The sequence below is a fragment of the Danio rerio genome, chromosome 22 (genome assembly GCF_049306965.1).
Source record: "Danio rerio strain Tuebingen ecotype United States chromosome 22, GRCz12tu, whole genome shotgun sequence".
Classification (NCBI taxonomy): Eukaryota; Metazoa; Chordata; class Actinopteri; order Cypriniformes; family Danionidae; genus Danio; species Danio rerio.
This window is the reverse complement of record NC_133197.1, coordinates 37,144,013-37,160,000: the sequence shown is the minus strand read 5'-3', so window position 1 is coordinate 37,160,000 and position 15,988 is coordinate 37,144,013. Positions and strand designations below refer to the sequence as shown.

General features: G+C 36.9%; 1 protein-coding gene across 1 annotated transcript in view; it reads right to left on the bottom strand.

Annotated features, from left to right (window-relative positions):
- Positions 1-15,063, bottom strand: part of rnf13 (ring finger protein 13) — a gene marked incomplete at its 3' end in the record, with an annotated part of 46,980 nt that extends 31,917 nt beyond the window's left edge. The window contains 3 exon segments of the mRNA NM_201044.1: positions 8,224-8,304; positions 8,395-8,531; positions 14,940-15,063. Of these exon segments, the coding sequence (NP_957338.1) occupies positions 8,224-8,304; positions 8,395-8,508 (195 nt within the window). The 5' untranslated portion in view covers positions 8,509-8,531; positions 14,940-15,063.
- Positions 15,064-15,988: the final 925 nt, after the last annotated feature.

The following is a 15,988-nucleotide window of genomic DNA, read 5'->3' as shown; positions in this document are numbered from 1 at the left end:
CGTTTTAAGACGTTTTAATTTTATATTAAATCGAGGTATCGCAATTTTTCTTTTAAATAAAAATATTAGATACATTATAATGGCACTAATGCGCTTTGGTTTACTCTCTGTAGTAAGCAGGTCGCACACTAGAAGCGACCTGCTTAACTCTGCCTGACTGCCTGTCTGGGTTTCAATCATGGTAGTGATGGACTGAACACAGAGACTGGACAGCCTAATTTAACCCAATGCATGAAGTTGTGGGCATGCATCGCAGAGCTGGTGCAAATACAAGCATTTAAGTGTCTTCAGTTGTGTATTTTTCTTTTGTTAATACACTTGCATCAAACGCGCTTTGGTCCACTCTCTCACGCTACTCCAGCACTGCCTGACGAGGGGATTTACATTCAGACGAATGCAACAAGTAGATTCTACATGACTTCACGCTTTACTAAGTCACGTCTGTGTGGATTGTCAAGACATATTCCCTTATCAAGTCGATAAACTCGATCTCTTAACATGTATGAAGGACGTGAAAAACCTGCCATGTGAAAAACTGCACCTATCTTACTTAAAATCGCTGATCTTAAGTTTGGTTTGATCACAAGGAGAGGTGAACAGCTGTAGCAGTGATAAGTACCCACTGGTCCCGCCCCATGACGTCATTTAGCGGACCTAGTTGAAACCCAGTCAGGCAGCATAATACAGAGAGTGATGCAAAGCGCATCAAATGATCGATCGAAATAAATATATTATTTTATATTAGACACATATCTGGTACTTTTATTTGCTCCTGCTATACGTGCACAACTTCACGCATTGGGTTGAATTAGGCTTTACATTTACATTTAGTCATTTAGCACAGAGGTTCTCAAAGTGGGGGTCGGGACCCCCCGAGGGGTCGCGGGACAATGAAGGGGGGTCGCCTGGTGATTTTCAAAAAATCAATAAATTTTTATTAAACCTTAAGACTTACTGTATTTTATCAATAACCTACTGATGAGAAAAAATAGTCGTTTATAGTTGCTATAAACTATATAGTTACTATAGTAGCTTATAGTTATTAGTTCTATTGGATTGCGACTTCTCGGGTAATTACAATATACTAAAGACACAGCAATACTGTCAGATGCAGCAGATTTTGTAACACCAGGTTAAACTTTCTAGCCCATTTACAGCACTGACATACATAAAAAAAAAACAAAGAATAGACTTGGGTCTATTGGTGTGTGTGCGTCATTGCATACAAGGTTTCTGTATTTATAACCACCACCTCAGAGAATATTGGGGGTCACGAGTAACTGGCATTCTCATTTTGAGGGTCGCGGGCTGAAAAGTTTGGGAACCCCTGATTTAGCAGACACTTTTATCCAAAGCCACTAACAAATGAGGAGAAGGAAGCAATTTACACAACTATAAGAGCAACAATGAATAAGTGCTGTAGGCAAGTTTCAGGTCTGTAAAGTCTAAGAAGGAAAGTATTAGTACTTTTTTTTTTTGAGTACAGTTAGTGGTATATCCAGAGAGGCAAATGCAGATTAGGAAGTGAAGTGGAGACTAAATAGTTGAGTTTTTAGTCGTTTCTTGAAGACAGCGAGTGACTCTGCCGTTCTGATGCAGTTAGGGAGTTCATTCCACCAACTGGGCAGATTGAACGCGAGCGTTCGGGAAAGTGATTTCTTCCCTCTTTGGGATGGAACCACGAGGCGACGTTCATTCACAGAACGCAAGTTTCTGGAGCGCACATAGATCTGCAGAAGTGAGAGCAGATAAGAAGGAGCAGAGCCAGAAGTCGCTTTGTAACCAAACATCAGAGCTTTGAATTTGATGCGTGCAGCAACTGGCAGCCAGTGCAAACGGATGAGCAGCGGAGTGACATGTGCTCTTTTAGGTTCATTAAAGACCACTCATGCTGCTGCGTTCTGGAGCAGCTGAAGAGGTTTGATAGAGTTAGCTGGGAGCCCGGCTAGCAGAGAGTTGCAGTAATCCAGTTTGGAGAGAACAAGAGCTTGAACAAGGAGTTGAGCTGCATGTTCAGATAAGAAAAGCTTTACAGTTTCCATGTTCATTCCTTTCCTTCCACTGTATCTTTTTGAGAAAAAGGCAGCAGCTTTACAACCTGTCATTCAATCAGAAGACAAAGTCAAAGCCAAGCTGACAGCCAATCTTTCCTAGGCTCAGCAAAACTTGCAAAAAATACCTCTGTATTCCTGCAACTGCAATATTTACACAAGTATATATATATATTTTAAATCTTCTGCAATGATATTTAACTCGTGAATTTGTTTTACATTTATTTACACCTTGTTGACCAATTTATGCATGGCCATTAAAAATACAATGTTCCTTAACCAGATGGATTTTCAAGTTACTCATAAAGAGAATGTTACTTCAGTCATGTTGTTGTAATGTTTTAAGTTGACTAGTTACACAATAAAAAAAAAAAAACTAAATCAAATTGTAAAACTTTATAAAATCACATCGGTCAAACTTTATAAAAAACTTAAGATTTTTTTTTTTGCCATATCGCCCAGCCCTGACCACAGTTTACTTTACTCTAATTAAAGTAGTTAAACTATTAAATGTCACTTTAAGCTGAATACTAGCGTCTTGAAGCATATCTAGTCAAATATTATTTACTGTCATCATGGCAAAGATAAATAAATCAGTTATTACAAATGAGTTATTAAAACTAGAAATGTGCTGAAAAAATGTCTGTTAAACAGAAATTTAGAAACAAAATATACAGGAGGGCAAATAATTATGACTTTAATAGTATATAAAATGCTAGAATAACATTAAAAGTGAATAAAACTATTAAAACTATGTCAACTAGACAGCAGGTTTGCTGCAGGTTGGAGATGATTTTAGTAGTTGGTGGTTAGATTAGATCGACAACACGTTCCCAAACGGAGAGCAGATTAAGCAGGATTTCAGCCGGATTAAATCAAGATCAACGCGATATTGAGCAGGATGAATGGCCAGAGGTTTATTACGTGAAGTCCAGCTGAGCAGGACAAAGGTGAACTCTGTGGCTTTAGAGAAAGAGATGAAAAGCTGCTGGACGATTTTAGTTAGAAGACCCGACTTTGTTCCTATAAATGAATAGAAGATTATGATCTGATAGATAAATATATGCTAATGTATGCACATGTATATGGTTATACTTACTCATATTGTAATGTGTGACATCCCCATGTGTATAATGAAGATGGTCAGTTGAGATTGTTCTGGAAGGAATTATATTATGGCAAGCGTTCTTACCCTGGATGTAAATAGTGCTTTAATTTCTATTTATTTTTAATTATTATATTTTATTTATTTATTATTATTTTTTATTTATTTACATTATTTTATTAAATTTTTTTTCTTCTCTTTATGCTGCTTTTTATTTTAAAATTCACAAAATTTGAGTACTACCGTGTAGTGAGTACACCTGACAATAATGTACGTAATCTTTATACCACTTAGGGTCACATATTGAGATACCAATGCACCTTGAAATGCTGTATGATTGTACTCAATTGATTGTTCACAATAAACATGAAATAAAAAAAAAAAGAAAAGCTGGTGGACGGCTTTTAAAAAGCTGATCGGAGAGAAAAGGAGAAGTGACACAGATGTGAAGTAATGTGATTTTGACAGTTTTCACCGACGCATCACGAGGTTTGGTGAGGTTCAGATAAACAGAAACACGAAATTAACACCAAACTGGGCTGAAAGAAGAGTCTGCGTCTTAATCCACAGAGGTCATTCTATGCTTCACGTCTACTACTGTTCATACAGACACCGGAGGTAGATATATTCTAGTAAATGATAAAATTGATGGTTTGGATATTTCACTTATGAATGTCTATGCCTCAAATGAAGACGATCCAAATTGGATCAAACACATTTTTAAAACTATACTACAACAGAGCCAAGGAATCCTTTTGTTGGGTGGGGATTTTAATTGTGTTATATTGCAACATATGGACAGACAGCCATCTCCATGTTGCCCTCTTCCTAAAATGAGTGAGAAGCAAATTGGGCAAAATAAAAAAACAAGACTAGTGGATTTACAGTGGAAACCAGAAGTTTACATACACTCTAAAAAAAAGGAACATAACCATTTTTGTGTCTGTTGTTAAATCATAATAAATGTTTACTATCTTAGGTCCGTTATGATTACCTAAACCACAAGTGTCAAACTCAGTTCCAAAAGGGCCGCAGCTCTGCACAGTTTAGTTCCAACCCTAATTAAACACACCTGATCAAACTAATTGAGTCCTTTAGGCTTGTTTGAAACCTACAGGTAAGTGTGTTGGAGCAGGGTTGGAACTAAACTGTGCAGGGCTTCGGCCCTCCAGGAATTGAGTTTGACATCCCTGACCTAAACGATTTACATTTGCTAAATGTGAGAGTAATGAGAGAATTTTATTTTCAGAGATTTTTTTATTATTTCTAGACAGTCAAAAGTTTACACACATTTCCTTGGTATTTCTTTAGCTTTTAAACTGTATAACTTTGGTCAAATTGCTATCCCTTTATAATCACAGTATCTCCATGGCTACTTCCAGCCATGTCATAAAGCGCCAATCATCTCAGACTGGTTTCTCGAACATGAAAATGAGTTCACTGCACTCAAATGGCCTACACAGTCACCAGATCCCAATCCAATAGAGCACCTTTGGGATGTGGTGGAACATAAGATTGACATCATGGATGTGCAGCCGACAAATCTGCAGCAACTGTGTGATGCTGTCATGTCAATATGGAGCAAAGTCTCTGAGGAATATTTTTAGTACCTTGTTGAATCTTTGCCACGTAGAATTAAGGCAGTCCTGAAGGCAAAAGGGGGTCTGACCTGGTACTAGTAAGTTGTACCTAATAAAGTGGCCGGTGAGTGTATGTAACCACAAGAATCTAATATTCGCATTTGCTCAACAGACGGTCATCAGAGCCCAGTGGTGTAGTGGTTAGTGCGTCGACACATGCCCTCCAGTTCTCACGGCGACCCGAGTTTGATTACCGCCTCGCGGTCCAATGCCAATCCTTCCCCTCTCTCTGCTCCCCATGCTTTCCTGTCAATAATCTCTACTGTCTTATGCATTAAAGGTGAAAAACCCCCGAAAAAATAATTATATATAAAAAAAATACAATGAATAGCATATATCTATGGACCATAGTCTTTTGTTCTGCCTATACTACAATTCCCACAGCTAAATCTACTGTTCAGATGTTGTATTTTAGACATTTGTCAGGTTTTTATCCTCAAACTGCTCCTGTGTGTAGCGATAGTTTCCTAAACACCACATCTAGCGCCTTCAGTTGTGTTTTGATGTGATTTTCGACTGCTGTAGCTGTGAAATAGCTTGAACAATAAAGTGCGCAGCTAAAATTGTTCATCAGCCAATCAGAATCTAGTATTCAACAGCACCGTAGTACAATCCCAACTATTGCACATTAAAAACATTTGCCCACCGATGTGAAGCAAACAACATACCTGCAGCTCGCCCTAATAATAATCAGAACATTATCATCCGCTAGTGTGCTAATAGAGCTAATGCTACAGTAATCATTCTTGGTTTGACGTTATTAGCATTGATATAGAAATCACAAGCAGGTCTTAACCTTTAAATTAGACATCTAAAACACCAAATTATCAATAATCCACAAGATATTTTGTTATTTTATAATTCACAGAGACACATGCTAGGAGGCATCTGAGAGTTATATCACATCTTATAAAAGAAATGGCATAATAGGACCCATTTAGCTTCGGCTGCAATAAAAGATAAAAATAGGCATCGGCAGACGCTTGTCCTCCTGGAAATTCATTTCACCAGATTCCTTCTGACTTTTCAGTCCGGTTCAAATGTGTCTTGCACATTACTCTCCGTAAATATGCTCTGTCAGATCTTTCTCCAGCATGTAAGTGCTTTTTCATTGTCAGCAGGTAAAAAGAAAGCCCAAATAAAGCCGGAAACGCACACTTTGGTCACAAACTCACTGCTTTCAATAATAAACTCCAGTATATTTGCTGTCGCACATGTTATAACAAACGTTCTTGTGTTTGATGAGGACTAAGGTTACATAGACACAAAGCTAAAGCTTTCCCTATGCAATCTTTTCTGCTGTTGTTGTTGTTGCTTTATCTAAAAAATAGCTGCGCACACACAAAAACACTGATACAGACTAAAACCGTTGCAGTAAACATGGCAGACCAGCATAAGGTGATGTAATTATCGTATTACATACAAACCAACCCAAGATGAACATGGCGAATGGTTTTGAGTACAGTTGTTAACCTCAGTAGGCTGTTGTTGTTTTTCTTGCGGTTACATACTCACCGGCCACTTTATTAGGTACACCCTACTAGTACCGGGTTGGACCCCCTTTTGCCTTCAGAACTGCTTTAATCATTCATGGCGTAGATTCAACAAGGTACTGGAAATATATTACTCAGAGATTTTGCTCCATATTGTTCCACCACATCCCAAAGGTGCTCTATTGGATTGAGTTCTTGCGACTGTGGAGGCCATTTGAGTGCAGTGAACTCATTGTCATGTTCAAGAAACCAGTCTGAGATGATTCACGCTTTATGACATGGCGTGTTATCCTGCTGGAAGTAGCCATCAGAAGATGGGTATACTGTGGTCATAAAGGGATGGACATGGTCAGCAGCAATAAAAAAGGTACAGTAGGCTGTGGCGTTGACACGACGCTCAATTGGTAATAATGGGCCCGAAGTGTGCCAAGAAAATATCCCCCACACCATTAAACCACCAACACCAGCCTGAACTGTTGATAAAAGGCAGGATGGATCCATGCTTTCATGTTGTTGAAATGGAGACTCATCAGACCAGGCAACATTTCTTTAATCGTCTATTGTCCAGTTTTGGTGAGTCTGCAGTGGCACCCGGTGTGGTCTTCTGCTGCTGTAGCCCATCCGCCTCAAGGTTGGACGTTCAGAGATGCTCTTCTGCAGACCTCGGTTGTAATGAGTGCTTATTTGAGTTACTGATGCCTTTCTATCAGCTGGAACCAGACTGGCCATTCTCCTCTTGCTCCTCCTCTGGCATCAGCAAGGCATTTGCACACACAGACCTGCCGTTCACTGGATATTTCCTCTTTGTCTGACCATTTTCTGTAAACCCTAGAGATGGTTGTGTGTGACAAACACAGTTGATCAGCAGTTTCTGAAATACCCAGACCAGCCCGTCTGGCACCAACAACCACGGCACATTCAAAGTCACTTAAATGCCTTTCTTCATTCATTCTGGTGCTCGGTTTGAACTGCAGCAGATCGTCTTGACCATGTCTACATGCATAAATGCATTGAGTTGCTGCCAGGTGCTTGGCTGATTAGAAATTTGCGTTAACGAGCAGTTGGATAGGTGTACCTAATAAAGTGGCCGGTGAGTGTACACGATGCAACAGTGAGTCAAGATTTAAGCTGATGACATCATCGTTTCACAAAATACGCAGATTCTTGAATCTGTTAAAAGTTATTGCCTCATTACGAACAAACAAAGCAAATTTCACAATATACATGTTAAACTAACAAAAGATCCATTTAAACAGACTGTACGCTTCTTCAGGGTGGTGCTGACTACATTTTTAATCTGTATATCCTGCATTTTGTTCTGATGGCTGTGAACTGCTCCTTAAATCCCTTTATGGAGTGGATGTGAATAGAATAATTTTACAACTGCCCTAGAGTTGAAGAGTTGGGTTTTAGCATTTTTGAATCTATTCTAGTGGGAGCACTTTTAGCTTAGCTTAGCATACATCATTAAATCGGATTAGACCATTAGCATCCCACTCAAAAACATGTAAAAAGAAAAAAATTCTATTTTTATATTAGGCAGCTTTGTTAGCTAGTTGGAGACTATTCTTAGATGCTGTGTATTATCAGCCGGAATGGTGTGGCAGAAAAGTATGTTGTTTCTTATTATGCCATAAATTAGTTCTAATAGTTAGTTCCCATATCTGCTGTGACAATAGCAGTTTTTCGTGTGTCTAAGTACACAATGTAACTACAAAAGAGTGAAGCTCTAAATAGAAACATCTAAACTCTTTAATCATATTTTAGTGAGATGCTAATGGTCTAATCCGATTCAATGATTTATGCTAAGCTAAGCTAAAAGTGCTCCTACCACAACTGGAGATCCTTTAAACTGTGATACATTATGCTACCAATTATGATCATTTGTTTCCAATCTGCCATTAGGTTTTAGTAATATAAGTCAATCAACTCACCTTCAGTCCTTCGCTGGGCAGCCTATAGCCAAACCGAGCCGGCAAGTCATCAAAGTTCTCCGTCTTGTTGTCAAAGGAGTACTGAAAAACAACCACAACCCTACATTTACGGTCCAAGCAAGTGTTTTAAATGCTGCACATCAATATACAGTCACGTCTTCAGGGACTTACAGCTGATATATCGGCCTCCACGGGCAGAAGATTGAGAAAGGCAAAGATCTGAACCGTGAAGATGGTGTAAATCTGTGTGGCGGACAGCATCAGCATCCCCAAAGACAGCAGCATCTTAAGATCTGCTTCGATCACACCTGCGAATGCACACAAATACAAAGATATTTACACGTCAGGAAGTCCCCTTCATAACCATTTCCTGTTTCACAGCGGCCATTACATTATAATTGAGTGCCTGCTTTTAGGAAGCAAGCAGAAAGATAATGCCATTTTATATGCTTTTAAAGGGATAAATATATATATATATATATATATATATATATATATATATATATATATATATATATATATATATATATATATATATATATACATACGTGTGTGTGTGTGTGTGTGTATATATATATATATATATATATATATATATATATATATATATATATATATATATACATACATATACACACACACACACACACACACACACACACACACACACATACACACACCCATATACGATAACCAATGTCAGCAACATTTTAGCTCAGTCAATTTCTATTAGAGGTGTCAGTGTAAGCATGATAAAAATAAACATTATAGTATTTACTATAAATTACAACAGTATATTTTATATGTGGGTTAGGGCTGCACAATTTATTGTTTCAGCATCGATATCACAATGGGATCATTCGCGATAGTCATATATCAATTAGCCTTATTTGCATCTTCTGCATTTGATGTGAAACCAACCGTTTTGACCAATGAGAAAGGAGAAAACAGTCTGCACGCTAGGGATGGAACAATACAGTTAGCCCACGGTTTAATACATACCACGTTTTTTTAACACGGTTTTCGGTTCGGTTTTCATGGCTTGACACGTGTGCTTTTTTAAAAAATTTTATAGGCAATAGGAAAAGTAAGAGGATAAGGAGAAAAAAACAAAAATGATTTATTGCAATAAAATTTATTGCTTAAAGCCAAGGAAAAGTACACTAGTTCCTAAAAAAAAAATTAACACTGAAATCTCACAGCTGCTGGTAGCCCCCATGTACAAACTAGGGAGCATATAAAATCCAACACTTTGAAAATAAACACACAAGTAAAGTTAATACAGATGAATTGGCCATTTCGAATAAACATATTTGTACTTAAGTAAACATAAATAAACCATCTTAATTATCTTGGTGCTGGAAAAATTGCGAGACTGTAGTCTGTAACGCAGATCGAGTGCTTTTATAAGATGACAAAAGCCCGCATCTCCCATAACATAAAACGGCTGCAAATCTTTATCAATAAACAGCCGCACTGCCTTTGTTATTTTATGTGTCTCTCAGAACCAGTTGAGTATGTTTGTTGGAAAGATTCAGCGAGGGATTGTTGCTATTTGGAGGACTTTATTGCCTTCTCTGCTATTCTGCCTTCAGACAGTGATATTGCTGGGTGATGCGCTGCAGATGTGCAGTCATGGTTATATGTGTAAAACAATGCTTGAACAGTTATTTTTTGTTTGTCGTTTTTTCTTTTATTGGCATTATACTTACCGGCAAAACCGAAATGTCCTCACATCGCAGATTTGAAAGAGGCCGGCGCTTTCTCGTACTGTTGCCTCACTTCATCGCCGCTGGCAATGTTAAAGTGTGGCATGATGGTCAAGCACCCCCTAACTTTAGAGCACAGTGATTGGATATTTACTCGCTGGGAGGAGTTTCCTCATCTCAGCTCATGTACTTACAGGCACACACAGTCAATTCGGGGAGATATAAAACGCACATAAATTATTTAAACGCAAAACCGCAATTCACAAGCGCATATTGAACCTTGGAGGTCGTACTGTACGGTTCAATATTATATTTGAGATCGTGGCATCCCTAGTGCAAGCTGACATTATGTATCCTGCAACGAGCACTTAATACTAATATCTTGCAAAATAATTAATAAATGTTGTGTCATCATGGCAAAGACAAAGAAATTAGTTATTAGAACAACAACCTTGGAGAAATATTGTTTAATAGCACTTGGGAATTTTTTTTTTAAGAGTAACAAATATCACAGAAGGGCCAGTATTTTTGCTTTCAACTGTATATAATTTGTCTTTCTTCATCTGAATATGCTGCTAAGAGTCATCGATTGACTGCAAAACATGTGTTTGGTCTAATAGTCGTCCAGTTACAGTGTTAACAGGTTCATGACAAGCAGATATACCTTTACCCTTGTCAATTTGAGGATCAATAGTGGCTGAACTAATATAGTTTTCAGCAAAAATATGCATAAAAATTGTAGTCTCTCATAAACGCAGATCATTAGCACTGAACAGCTTTTACAGCAGCAAGTTCTAGAAATTAAAGTTTAATTTTTTCCCAAAAGAGATTTGAAAAGCATCTCATTTGCTATAAGCCATGAAAAAACACACAAATGAGCTAGGAGGAGTATCACAACATCACAATCGCTGAGCATTACAATTTAAATCATTTGTAAAAATGTAAAACTGTGTGCTTTACAGCAATAACGAGGGGGAAAAACTACAATCCCATGAAGCATTGGGAATGTCAAAAAAAAAAAAGAATAATGCTAATTATAGTTACAATAAGAAATTAATTTTAAACCTACAATAATAAATACACTTCAAGTTTGCGCTGAAATCCCCATATACAAGTGTTAGTATTTCAACTTGATTACATTATCTGCGGTGCTTCGTGGGAGTAGGTGGAGCTAGTATCTATTTTGGCTCTCTGATTGGTGGGATTTTCTACATAGAATGGGTATAGTTTTCAGTATGGACGCAACCGACTGCAAATCACGACCCATGGACCAAGCACAAAAGGATTAATAGCACATTTTTTTTAACTTGTAGATAGATCCTAAATTTGTAACAATTGCAACTTGTTGCTCTATATCAGGGAGGCCAACCCTGTTCCTGGAGAGCCACCTTCCTGCAGATTTCAGTTGCTACCCATATCAAACACACCTGAACCAATTAAATAGGACCTGAACACCACGTGGTAATTACAGGCAGGTGTGTTTGATATGGGTTGCAACTGTAATCTGCAGGAAGGTGGCTCTCCAGGAACAGGGTTGGCCACTAGTGGTGGGCAAAGCGAGGCTTCGTGAAACACTGAAACAGTCGAAGCAAATGTGTCGAAGCTTCGAAACGTTTCGAAACCCCACTCTACAGTGACACCTAGTGGTAATTTTTTATGTATTGCACTGAAACAGTTTCAGCAAAGAACGATTGAACATATTGAGGGATTAAACCCAACTTTGTACATGAATTCCTTCAAGTGACATAGTACAGTGGTTAAGGTGTCAGACTTCCATGCAGGGTTAGTAGGATTCGAAGCCAGTTTGTTGCAGTTGTTTTGAAATGCTTTATTACCAGTTGGTAATGCTTTGCTCTTGTATCGTTTTGTTTCAACATTGGTCTGATATCCGAATAAACAATTTGTGAATAAATATGTCTTGTTTTTGTCTTAAAACAGGGTTGTTGCTAGATCAAAAACGGTGGCCTGAAGTTATCAAGAATTATTTATATTATTCATTAAATTTCCAATTTATTGTATTTTATTAATGTCTACCCTAACCCTAAACCCAACCATACTGTAAAAATATTTATTATTGTTTTACAGTGTTACAAAAATGATGCTAAATTGATGGCGTAACTGTAGCTGTATCCTATTTAGGCTACACAAAACAGAAACATGATTAAAATACATAAAACCATGATTTCAGAGTATTTGTACAAGTCGGGATTCGAACCCAAAACATCATGCTAAGCAAAGATTCAATTAGCAAACCTACAGTCCTCTAAGCCATATGAGACAGAGGTAACTTGGATACCTTGGCATTCAAATTAGGATTCGCCAGGTCTCGAAACGTTTCTATGCTGAACGATGCTTTGAATCGCTTTAGTCACGTGACTAGGTGTTTCGAAACACTTTAGTCACGTGACTTTGGTGCTTCGGATCATGCTTCGGTGCAGTGTTTCGAAACACTTGCGCTTCGGGATCTCGACACTGTGTCGAAACATCAGTTCCACGTCAGCCATCTCTATTGGCCACCCCTGCTCTATATGAAGGCTGCAGCAATTACAAAGTTCAGCCAATAGGTGGCAACAATTAAAACAGCATTGGGCGGGTTAAAATTACCAAAACAAAACAGATGTTCCAGCACATAACGCACATTTTTAAAGCAGAAAATCTGACTTCAGCATTGTTTTTTAGATAAAGAACATTCACTGAGCATGTTTCTGAAATATCTGCAAACATATTAAGCTGTTTTTATGCTTTAGAGAAGTCAAAAACTTACATATAGAACTTTTAACTGTGTTTTTATGTGTTGTACAAAAAATAAACTGCACAGACTTTCACCCCGAACATTTTTATCGAGTTACTCATCAGAAACGTTTTATCAAACAACTTTTTCAGAATTCATGTTTTTGATACGGGTGTCTAATTTACATCGTTTAGTAAAACTGTTTTCAAGTTATGTTTAGCACAGACTTAAGTTTCTAAAATAACTCAAAACTAATAAACTAAACAATCTCAAGGGAGATCAGGGTTCTGATGTCTTTCCACTCTATTTTCGCTAATCAAAAACAGTAATATTAAGACTCGGATATAAAAAAAAAAACGGTGATAAATACTAGGAGTGTAATGCATTACGGTTGATCCGTGATTCATGCGGATCACAACCCACGGTTCACTGAACACTCGTGACACGCGGATTAATACTTTTTTATTTTTGCTTTTACTTATAGATGAATCCTAAATTTATAACGATTGCAGAGAGATCGCCTCTCGTGTCATTCAAATCACATGCATGAAAACATTTAGGCTTTCATAGAGGTAAAGTTGGTTTTATATTCGCACATTCAAACTTTCCTCTTAATAATATAATTTCATAAAAGTATTATTTGCAAACTCTAAATAGCGAAATGATATTAGCAGCCAATGACTACCAAAGTACAACATTGTTAAAAGTCAAATAAACAGTGTTAATGTTGTTTTCAAGTCACACTTGCATGCTAATTCAGATTGAATATTCAAAATAACATGGTAAACAATATGGACACTTCTAAATGAACGAATGTGTGAATATAAAACCAACTTTACCTCTATTGGACTTTCCTGTAAAAACTTAATGATGACAGAAGAAGTTGTGGTGGGTTATTCGGGATGTGGTGGGTTTCTTAGGTTATTAAAGGTGTTTTCTGTCACTACTTGTTTAGCCTGCATTAATGCATTCAGTGTAAGCTGCACAATTAGTCATTAAAAGATCGGGATCTCAACACCCACACAACATAAATTATAAATGATGGTGATTTGCATATATTTATCAATCCTTCTAATCTCTGCATTCAAATCTGAAAACGCAAAAATCAAGAAAGAGTGAAGACGTTCAGTTTACAGTCAAATAACACAGCAGTACTGGGATAAGAGTTTATAGTTTCGATAATGCCACTGATGTTTGTGGTAAAGATTAAAATCACCATCATATGCACTTAACTTGACGCTCAAATATTAAAGTTGTAGGCAGCAATTACGTTATTCAACCAGTAGGTGGCGACAATCAGCCATCAAAAATATGTCACTGAATAATTCTTCACAAATGATGATGATCTAGCAATGAAAAAACTACAAAAACAAGCTAAAAAAATAAAGTGATCCGTTACACCACTATCAAATACTATTTACTTAATCTCATTCAATTCATGTGTATTTCTCAAGCGCTTTTACAATGTAGATTTTATCAAAGCAGCTCATCATAGAAGTTCTAGTAAATTATAATATCTATGATATTTTTAAACTACACTGTAAGTACAAGTAAAAAAAAATACTTTTAAGGATTAAAAATATTTGTGTTTTGATGGGAGGAGGGCCAAAATCATTTTTAATGCGATCTATTGTTGTTTATATTTACTACTGTTGTATATATCCTCAAATGCATTACGTTGATGTAGTTTTTGATCAGTTGTGACTTTTGCAGAAAGTACAGTTTGTCATAGCTACCAAACCCTTTAATAACACGAATTAAATAAAATTACGGCTATTTTATAGTTTTAAAAATCATCTTAATGCCTAAAACTCTCAACTGAGGTCAAAACTTTTATAATTACTATTATTCTGCAGCATCACGTAACGTTACAGGCATCGGAATGCAAACAAATTAAACTCAGCTACAAAAAACTTGCAAAAATACACACAATTCGTGACTTATATGCTTTAATTTAACTTAACTTTAACTAAAACCTCCCAGAAATGAGTTATAATCTTGCTAATCAACACTGGCTTGTGATTGTATGTTAGCAACGCTAGCTAACTGTAAACACAACGGATGTACTCTAGCGTAACTATAAACGACCTGCGTTCAATCTACAGCACATTACACAACGAATACACGGCAAAAACATCATAAACATATCACTATTAGCAATGTCATGCACAAAAGGAGGAGGAAACGACCACAATCCGACATAGCAGTAAAGTATCATCCAAACGCACCGACTGCTAGATTAAAAATCAGACCTGCAGGAAGAATCTGCGACTTACCATTACATTGGAAGATGTCCGGGAATATAATAAACCCCCAATGACATTACAGTAGAGGGAAATTATAGGCTTCAAACTGCTTAGTGCGACCTCATATCGTTTGGCAGGCCAGAATGTCAACAGTGATCCAACAAACACACGCACACACGTTTATGAACGACACACAGCGCCCTCTAGCGCACAGTCGCGGATTGAACACACCGTGATTGACCGACATTATTATCAACGAGCATATAAATACAAGTTATTTGTTGGAAAGTTTCACACACATAAATTTAGATTTACTGAACATAAACCCCCCTTTGATGAATTGTAAAAAAGAGTTGGAAATGTGGGCCTACTTATATACAATATCAGTGTTTAATATGAATGGTAAAGTTGGTAGACAAACCTTATGGTGGCTTAAGAAAGCCTAGCCTGAACGTTTGAGTTAGTTTTAAAGTTGAAATCATTGAAGTAGTTTTCAAGAAGTGTGAAACAGTTGGCATAGAGAGATAACTACATGTATTTTAACATGTTTCTTGCTGGGAGGTTGATAGGGGTTAGGATGTTTCTAGTATGGACTGGTATATTGTTAGTGTGTGTGTTAGTAAGGTTTAGTACATTGTTAGTATGGATTAGTATATTGTTAGTATGGATTGGTATGTTGTTCGTATGTTTCTAGTATATTGTTTGTATAGATTGGTATGTTGTTAGTATGTTAGTTGTATGGATTAGTATGCTGGTAGTATAGATTGGTATGTTTCTAGTATGGATTAGTATATTGTTAGTATGGATTGGTATGTTGTTAGTATGTTTGTAGTATATTGTTAGTATGGATTGGTATGTTGTTAGTATGTTTGTAGTATATTGTTATTATATTGGTATGTTGTTAGTATGTTTCTAGTTTAGATTAGTATATTGTTAATATGGATTGGCGTGTTGTTAGTATGTTTGTAGTATGTTTATAGTATATTGTTAGTATGGATTGGTATGTTGTTAGTATGTTTGTAGTATATTGTTAGTATGTTTGTAGTATATTGTTAGTATGGATTGGTATGTTGTTAGTA